This window comes from Cucurbita maxima, unplaced genomic scaffold (assembly GCF_002738345.1).
Source record: "Cucurbita maxima cultivar Rimu unplaced genomic scaffold, Cmax_1.0 Cma_Scf00032, whole genome shotgun sequence".
NCBI lineage: Eukaryota > Viridiplantae > Streptophyta > Magnoliopsida > Cucurbitales > Cucurbitaceae > Cucurbita > Cucurbita maxima.
The window spans coordinates 852,775-862,715 of record NW_019272048.1 but is presented as its reverse complement, the minus strand read 5'-3'; the positions used below and the strand labels follow the sequence as shown (position 1 = coordinate 862,715).

The following is a 9,941-nucleotide window of genomic DNA, read 5'->3' as shown; positions in this document are numbered from 1 at the left end:
TCTTCCTATTATTTACCAAAAAAAAAAAAAAAAAAAAAGTCAACTTATCTTAAATTATCAAATTTTTATAATTTTATTATGATCAAATTGTTAATATTTATTAATTTATTGTCTTTACCATGTTTGACTATTTTGACCTGTTGAGACAACCACTATTGTTAGGTTTAAACCTAATTATTAAATTAATATTTGAAAATTGCACGTACTACTTTCGTACATTTTTATCAATTCAGGTTTAAAATATTAATTAATTATCCCACAAATTTCGCAGAGCTGCCCGCATTCAATCAGTTGACCGAACTCATTTTCTTCATTTTTTTTTTAATTTCATTCGTTTTTTTAATTTAATTTGTGAATAAATAATTACTTGATAAATTTGATTATTTTTTCTTTCAATTCTTTTTTTTTTAATTTTTTAAATTTTTTTTAAAATTTTTGAATATCTTAAAATTTTAATTTGTCATTAATTAAATACATAGTTAGTCATTAAAAATAAAAATAACTATAGACGTATAATATAAAGCATAATAAAATATTTGTTAATATAAAGTTTGGATTTGCATGACCATAAGTCCATGTGATAATTATATGTAACGACGGCATGTTACAGATTCGTCTGTCACATGCTCTTAATTAATGCTTTTATCATGATTTTTACCACATAAATATTAATATTAAAAATATTTTAATTAAATCCTTAAACTTACATTTATATAAAATTGGATTGATTTCAAATAAATTAATTAGTAATTTAATAAAAATTATATTCATTTTTAGACCTTTGAAGTAAATAATTTTTCCTTAATCGACGCGTTTTAAAGCTTTGAAGGGAAGCCGGAAAGAAAAAGCTTAAAAAGGACAATATATGCTAGCGATAGATCTAGGTCGTTACAAATGGTATAAAAGCTAGACACTGGACGATGTGTCAGCCTTCTCGCTGTTATCCAAAAAAAGGTAGATACAAGGCGGTGTGCCAATAAGGATGTTGGGCCCCAGAGGGTGGATTTGGTGGCGGTCCCACATCAATTGGAGAAAGGAACGAGTGACAACGAGAACGCTGGGGGAAGCCCGATTGGACCTGGGTCATTACATTATAAATGTTTTAATAATGTTTTTTTTTTTCCATAAATTATGATTTGGGAAAGTAGTGTTAGAAAGTAGGGGAGCCAATCATGGCTTAATTATGGGTTGATATACATTGACTAGGAATGAACTTTGTCCCTTTCATTTTCATTCGATATTAATTAAATAACTTTTAAACACCCTACATTAATTCTTTAATTACCCTATTAACCCTACGTTAATTCTTTAATTACCCTATTAATTTTTTTTTAAAAAAATTATATAATTTAATTCGTACCAATTATTTGTGTTTCTCAAATTTTTTTAATTATTTATGGCTAGTGAATTAAATTAATTAGAATTACATTTATTTATTTATGTTTTGTCAATTATTGATGGGATTTTAGGTATATGTTTGTTTGGTATGAATAATAAGACTTTTCTTTGAATTTAAATTGTCAAAGTAAAATTAAAAAAAAAAAAAAAGTATTTTTTTTAATAGTATTAATATTTGCATGCTTTTGAGGGTAGTTTGGTCTTTTAGCAAGCACAATCAATGGCTTTGATATTGGTTTGGTTTTAATTGTAACATTTTCTTTTTTATTTCACATTTTGAAATAATCTTATCAAAATAGGCAAAACGACGCCGTCTGGTAAAACTTTATTTGTTATTTATTTATTTTTATAATGTGTACGAATTCGGGCCGGAAAACCCCGGTTTTGACCCGTACGTGTTTTGGACACTTGTTTGTGACGGACCGCCAGATCTATGAATCGGACAGTTCGATGAATTTCACCAAAAATTCTGTTACTTTTCAACGTCGGTCCCGTGGACACGTGGCGAAGATACATGGCGAGTGGTTGTGATATTCCAAACTGCGCGCGTCAGTTATTTGAGAGTTTGGAATAAGAATTTAATATTCTGACGTGGCAGAGGCGGTGGTCCCCGAGGGGATGTGGTGGTCAAGCGCTTTTAAAGTTGGCTTAGGTGTCAGACCAGCAAAGTGTAGACCACGTGATTGACCGACAGACGTGACACGTCAGCAAGGTAAAAAAGAACAGTTAATAGGTTAGTTAGAGACGGTTACCATGGGGATTCGCAAAGTTACGATTAACTAATGTTGAAGGCGGTAAAATTTTAATTTCACAGTTAATAGTTTCTCCAACACTCAGTTAATTTTAATAAAAATGGATAAAAATTAAAAATTTACCATAACATAATTTCATAATTTTATTTAATTATGTTCTTGATTTATTCGTATATGTCAATTGATTTTTTATTGCTATTATTCAACTATGTATGCAATTAATGCATTAGAAAAATTTAATAAAATTAATATTTTATGATATATATAATAATTTATTTAATTTAAAAATTCAAATATATTAAAACTTATTAAAAATAAATTTGAAAGTGGGATAATTTATTAAATATTATTAAAAATTAAGAGCCTATTAGACGTTATTTTTATGAATATTGTTAATTTTAAAACCCATATAAAAATTATTTTATTTTTTTTTTAATTTTCAAAACTTGATCTCGATCTTGAAAATAAACAATAAATTAATGAAATCAGTACTGTGGAACGACTCACTCGATACTAAACTTGTAATTTTATATTAATTATTTTTATTTTTTTTTATTGAAGGACGAAATATAATAATTTAGAGAAAATATATTTTTTTAATTTAGTCTCTACGGTTTAAAAATTTGAAACGATTGGGTTTGTGACCAGTAAGAGAACCGGTAAGAACTTTAAGGACTTCTAACTAGTCGAGCTCGTATACGTATCTCTAGGCTTGACTATAAGTTAATACACACTCACAAGGCCGTAAACCAACTGAAAAAAAGAAAATGTGTATCACATCATGTGTATGCTCGATACATAATATAATAAAATAGGTCAATTTAAAAACTATTAGTAATAAATAAAAATTAAATTTAAATCTTGAGTTGGAAAAAAAAAAAATTAAAAGGAAGTTGAAAAATCGAATATACCCTTTAAAACATTTAATTACATTTACTTTTTATTTTAAATTCTATAATAAAAGAAAATTGGTTTCTTGAAGGCGGGGGAATACGTACTGGTACTGTACAGTTGGGCAAGAGAGAAAAAGAAAAATAAATAAAAATAAAAATAAAATTAGAAAGGCTTTATAAGGAGCTATAAAAGGAGATTCTCCATCCCGGTTTTGCTTCCCATTCAATTCCCTCTCTTTCGCTTCACAACTACTCGCATTTAACGCTCTCATACAAATCCAACAGATCGAGCGATCGAGAGATACAATACACAGTCGCTTAAAATTTTTTCGGAGAAGCAGAAAAAGCTTCAGAATCATCAATAATGGCGGTCACTCTTAGACTACAGTTTTCAACCGCTTCATTAATGTTCTTCCTTCTTCTCAACATCCTCTTCGTTCAATCCAGGTAAATGCTTCCTAATCGCGACATTTCTCTGCGTTTTCAACAATAATGCCGTCGCGTCCGCCGCTGTCGACGGCCTAAATTAGCGTAGTCTTGTTCTGAGTCATTTGTTGAATGTTGTTCTTGATTTTTCTCATTTTCTGTTTCGCTTCACAATGTTGATAGTTTTGCTGGAGATCAGCGATTGCAGAGCTTCAATTCTTCATCCATGGCGGACCGGTCAGTTTCCGAAACTAGACCTTCTCTGTTCTGAGTAATTTTTGAATGATTTTCTTGATTGTTCACATTTTCTGTTTCGCTTCATAATGTTGATAGTTTTTCTGGAGATCAGCGACTGCAGAGCTTCAATTCTTCATCCATGGCGGACCGGTCAGTTTCAGAAACTAGACCTTCTCTGTTATTTTTCCCCTAATTTTTCTCTTCGTTTTCCGGCACATGATCTTCACGTGTCGATTTTATAAAAATATTCATAAACTCTGAGAAAAATTATGGAAAACTAAAGTATTTTACAATTTAAAATGAATTAAAATGCTAATTATTTATATCGTTATTAGCATTAAAGGCATTTTGTTACTTTTTTTTTTTTTGTGTTCCAGATAAAAAGTGTTGTAACCTAAATTTTATACACTAGGTCGAAAGCGTAATTTAGGCCGTCAGATGTATCAAACGGATCAGAAAATTCGAATTTTGAGATCGGATCAGGAAAATCTGGGCCGTTCATTCGTAGATTAAAACAAAAAAGAGGTCACATAGTGTCTCTATATTAATTACTTTCTTTGACTCTTTATTGACAAATTTACCCTTCGACATTCCATTTCAACCCTGGCCTAATTTTGGACCTTTTGGTCAATGGCCATTTTCATTTCCACGTGTACATTTCTTTTTCTCAGATTTGAATCTAACTTTCAAGAGAACAAAAAAAAGCTTTAAATACATAAATTAAATAATTCATTAAAACATATGGAACAGCCTTCCACCGACCAAGAGCTTAATAATATTATTATTATTATTTTGTTTCGATATTTAACTGAGATATTTTAATTATGTAATTAAATGTTAAATAAATTATTTATATAAATATTTGTTTAATTGAAAATTTCAGGTATTCTAAGAATGAGCATGCCGTTGATAATCCAGAGGAAATTGCATCAATGGTGGATTTGTAAGATTCCTCTCTCTCTCTCTAATATTTATTTATGGGGCCAAATGAATAATTAAAAATGATTATTAATAATAAAAATGGAATTTGCTCTGGATTAGCATGTGCCTTCTTTTACTCCAAGTATGCTGTTTTGATGCAAATCTGAAGTTTTAAATTAGTGTTAGAATGCGAAAATGACTTAAATAATAAGTAATTGATAGATTTAGTTTTTTTTTTATATATTTTATATATTTAATTCAATAAATAAATAAATAAACATTTTATGATTATTAGTTTTATTTACTAAAATATAAAGAATATTTTTTTAATTTTATCATTTTTTTAAAAAATATTTATATACGATTTAAATACTACAATATTATTTAAAACTAAAAAATAATAGTAATTTTTAAAAAATCAACCAGTTTAGAATTTAATTACAAGAGTGTTTTAGGAGATATTAGTGTTGTAAAATTTATATTATAATATGATTGGGAGGGACCCAGCCACCACGTTCATTGTCACTACGATTTCAATCTCTTTCACACATGCCCATGTGGCGAGATCCACCTGTCACGCTCATAATTTAATTCTTGTCTCTTCGCTCATCCAAAAATATGGAAAATAGACATATATATCTTCTTGAATTTATGTTGAAGTGAATAATATTTAGTCAATTTATTTCGCTTTTAAAGGATTAATAAACTTATATTATGAATCTTTGCTTTATGCATTATCAGTCCCACTGGACGTTTAAACTATAATTGAAGAGGAATATGATATATAAATGTCTGTAGTTTACCTTCCTAAATCACCAACCGCTACCTATGTTCTTGAATCTGGTTTCTCATCGGTTAGCTCGTTTATTTATGTTAAATTTTTTAAAAGTTTCTAATATTAGTTGAATTCTTAATTTTTTATTTTATAGGTAAAGTTGAATAACTTTTGTAGACGTGTTAGATATATATTTTTAAAGTTTGTAATTTATGATTTTCTTTTTTCTGCTGGATTTATTGCGCAAATCATGCTGGCGGCAGCTGCATCGCATGCCGATACTATAGTAATCAATAAATGAGACGACCTTGGCATTTAAAGATACCTTCACCGACACATCAAATTTTTGGTCAAATAAAGGAAACAAAAAATGGATTGCTTTCTGTTTCATCTGTAGCATTAAACTTTTACAGCCAACTTTACAACTTTTTAAGTAACGCTAGCTTTCCGTATGATCCGTATGCACCCAATTCATTGAATGTAGGACTCCACATTTAATGCCTATGAAATTCATTCTGGGTTTTACAAACAAAGCTTTAAATCTTCTTTCCTCTTGTGGTTGACATTTTAATCTTCTTTCATATTGATGTTAAGAATGAGAAATAAAAGTGAGATTAAAAGTCTCACATATGTTCTCATTCTTAACATGATATCAAAGCAACGGATAGAGCCTTTGTCGATCTTTTTGTTGAGGATTGTTGGGGAGGAGTTTCACATTGACTAGTTTAAGGAATAGTTCTGAGTTTATAATCAAGGAATACATCTACATTGGTACGATACCTTTAGTAAGCCCAAAATGAAGACATGAGAGCTTATACTCACAATATCATATTATTGTGGAGATTCGTGATGCTCTTAACTTAGTCATGTCAATAGAATTCTCAAATGTCGAACAAAGTGCTTAGGAGAGATTCTATAAGCCTTAGGAGAGGTTCTATAGTGTACTTTGTTCGAGGGGAGGGAGGTCGTTCGAGAGCTCCATAGGCCTCAGGGGAGGTTCTATAGTGTACTTTGTTCGAGGGGAGGGAGTTCCAAATTGGCTAATTTTGAGAATGACTGAGCTATTTGCCGTTTATTTTACTGTCTGAATTGGTTCATACTTACACATGCTGATTTCAATCGATCTCAGTTATAAGAACTGTAGCGCTTATAATAATGTGTATATAATAATGTGTATGTGTAGTGATTGGTTGGTTATGTTTGGAAATTTCCCACAGGAGCATACGCAACAGCACAGAGAGGAGGAATTTGGGGTTCTTCTCTTGTGGAACAGGAAACCCAATTGATGATTGTTGGCGTTGTGACCCACGGTGGCAACTGCGGCGAAAGCGCCTCGCCGATTGCGGCATTGGGTTTGGCCGTAATGCAGTCGGTGGCCGTGATGGGCGATACTACGTCGTCTCTGATCCACGTGACGATGATCCTGTCAATCCCAGACCAGGCACCCTTCGCCATGCTGTGATTCAAGACAGACCATTATGGATTGTGTTCAAAAGAGACATGGTGATCACTTTAAAGCAAGAACTCATCATGAACAGCTTCAAGACAATTGATGGGCGTGGCGTCAATGTCCACATCGCTTATGGAGCTTGTATTACTATCCAATTCATAACCAATGTTATTATTCATGGTTTGCATATTCATGACTGCAAGCCAACGGGGAACGCCATGGTTCGAAGCTCGCCTAGTCATTATGGATGGAGGACAATGGCTGATGGTGATGGGATTTCAATTTTTGGGTCGAGTCATATTTGGATTGACCATAATTCTCTTTCTTCTTGTGCTGATGGGCTCATTGATGCTATCATGGGATCAACTGCTATCACAATTTCTAACAATTACTTCACCCACCACAATGAGGTAAAAAGTTGCACTTTTGTCAAATGATCGCAAATGTTGGAATTTGTTCTGAAATTGGCTTGAGATTGGTGCAAAACAGGTGATGCTCTTGGGACATAGTGACTCTTATGTAAGAGACAAGCAAATGCAAGTGACCATTGCCTATAACCATTTTGGTGAAGGTCTCATCCAAAGAATGCCAAGGTACTTTTCTCTTCTCTCTCTCTTTCATAATTGATTTTGATTCTAGGAATCACAACCTCCACGGTGGTATGATATTGTCTATTTTAAAAAACTCGTTGTTTTTAGTTTACGAGAAGGTCTCGTACCAATATAAATAGTGTTCCTTATAAAGCCATGATGTTCCTCTTGATTAGCTAATGTGAGACTACTATTTTCAATAATCCTTAACAATCTTCCTCTTCGAACAAAGTACACCACAAAGCCTCCCCTGAAGCCTCCTTCTTGAAGCTCTCGAACAACCTTCCCTTAATTGAGGCTCGATTCCTTCTTTGGAGTACTCCATTTATTCGACACCTGAGTCACCTTTGAGACTACACTTTCGAGCCTCACCTCCCCTTCGAACAAAGTACACCACAAAGCCTATCTTGAGGACTCCTTCCCTGGAGCTCTCGAACAATTTGAGGCTTGACTCCTTCTTTGGAGTCCTCGAACAAAGTACACCCTTTGTTCGACACCTGAGTCACTTTTGACTACAGTTTCGAGCCTCACAACTTCTTTGTTCGATACTTGAGGATTTTATTAGCATGACTAAGTTAAGCACATGTCTCTAATACCATGTTAGAAATCACGACCTTTACAATAGTATGATATTATCCACTTTGAGCATAAATTCTCATGACTTTGCTTTTAGTTTCCCCAAAGGTCTTATAACAATACCGATAAAATTTCTTAATGATAAACCCATGATCGACTACTACTCTCAATAATCCTTAACATTATAGATTCTGTGTACTCATACTTGAAAACCTTTATTTATGTCTAATTGCTATCTAAATTTTTAACAACCTATTAGATGTGATTTTGTAAGTTAAGTAACTAAAATAAACCCAAAATGTTTACTGATGCGACCCAATCATTTAATATTTCAGGTGTAGACATGGGTATTTCCATGTAGTAAACAATGACTACACTCATTGGGTAATGTATGCCATTGGTGGAAGTGCTAATCCCACCATTAATAGCCAGGGCAACCGATATCTTGCCCCCGTCAACCCTTTTGCCAAAGAGGTAGAACACTCAAATATAGCTCAATAAATAAGATATCAATTAACATTTTAATGATCAATTTGACCCGTTCTCATTGTTAATATGTGAAGGTGACAAAGAGAGTTGTGACATCTAATGGTGTATGGAGGCATTGGAATTGGAGATCGGAGGGAGATCTCATGCTAAATGGAGCCTATTTCACTCCATCAGGGGCTGGTGCAGGAGCCAGTTATGCAAGAGCCTCAAGCTTAGGAGCCAAATCCTCTTCCTTGGTGGGCTCCCTTACTTCAAATGCAGGTGCCCTTTCTTGTCGTAGGGGATACCGTTGTTAATTTAAAGTCATAGTTAAAATAATATATATATAAAAAAAAAGATGAAAAAAAGATATGAACATTTAAAGGAGGAAGAAAACAATTTACTCATTTTCTTCTTCCCTATGATTGTTATAGTTATAGCATTATCCCAATGAGTTTGAGCCATCCATTCTGTTCACAACCCCTCACTTTGTACTTGTCCCAATCAAGAATTGGAAACTGTACATTTTTCTTTGGTTACACCTCAATGCCAAGTGTTGTAATATCCATATCATTGGATCTTTTCTTTCCCACTTACAACCTCATTTGTCTGAAGTTTCACTAAGAAGAGAGAAAAGAAGGCCGTTTCAACTATTTTCAGATTAAGGAATGCTTTCACCAGTTAAGTATCATCCACTTAAAAGCTCATATGGTGTAAAAGCCAATATCTATTTTGTCTATTACGTATTTCTGTCAGCATTACAGTTTGAAAACGTGTCTACTAGAGATTTCACACCCTCATAAGAAATGTTTTTTCTTCTCTCTAACCGATGTGAGATCTCACAATCCACCCCTTTTGGAGCCTAGCATTCTCACTGGTACATCGCTTAGTGTCTAGCTCTTATACTATTTGTAACAGCCCAAGCCCACTGCTAGCATATATTGTCCTCTTTTGGTTTTTCCTCTTAACTTTCACTCAAGGTTTTAAAAAGCGTCTACTTGGGAGAGGTTTCCATACTCTTATAACAAATGTTTTGTTCTCCTCTTCAACTGATGTGGGATCTCACAATCCACCCCCCTTGGGAGTCGAACATCCTTGTTGGCACACTACTCCGTGTCTGGCTCTATACCATTTGTAACAGCCCAAACTCACTGTTAGCAGATATTGTCTGTTTTAGCCCGTTACGTATTGCTGTTAGCTTCACAATTTTAAAACGCGTCTACTAGGGAAATGTTTCTACACCCTTATAATGAATGATTTGTTCCCATCTCCAATCGATGTGGGATCTCACAATCCACCCCTTTGGCGGCCCAATGTTCTTGCTGGCACACTACCCAGTGTCTGGCTCTAATACCATTTGTAACAACTCAAGCTCACCACAAGTAGATATTGTCCTCTTTAGACTACTGTGTATCGTCTTCAGTCTCACGATTTTAAAACGCGTCTACTAGAGAG

General features: G+C 33.2%; 1 protein-coding gene across 3 annotated transcripts; it reads left to right on the top strand.

Annotated features, from left to right (window-relative positions):
- The first annotated feature begins 3,258 nt into the window (after positions 1–3,258).
- On the top strand, positions 3,259–9,054 carry LOC111466837 (probable pectate lyase 8). Of its 3 annotated transcripts, none has more exons than XM_023111487.1 (8): positions 3,259–3,490; positions 3,653–3,706; positions 3,803–3,856; positions 4,590–4,649; positions 6,620–7,262; positions 7,342–7,445; positions 8,354–8,492; positions 8,582–9,054. In XM_023111487.1, exons 1-8 carry the CDS (start codon positions 3,408–3,410, stop codon positions 8,801–8,803), a joined length of 1,359 nt encoding a protein of 452 aa, XP_022967255.1. In that variant the 5' UTR covers positions 3,259–3,407; the 3' UTR covers positions 8,804–9,054. The 3 variants fall into 3 exon arrangements, with proteins under 3 accessions (XP_022967255.1, XP_022967254.1, XP_022967256.1); XM_023111486.1 differs by having other exon boundaries at positions 3,794–3,856; XM_023111488.1 differs by lacking the exon at positions 3,803–3,856.
- The last annotated feature ends 887 nt before the right edge of the window (positions 9,055–9,941 follow it).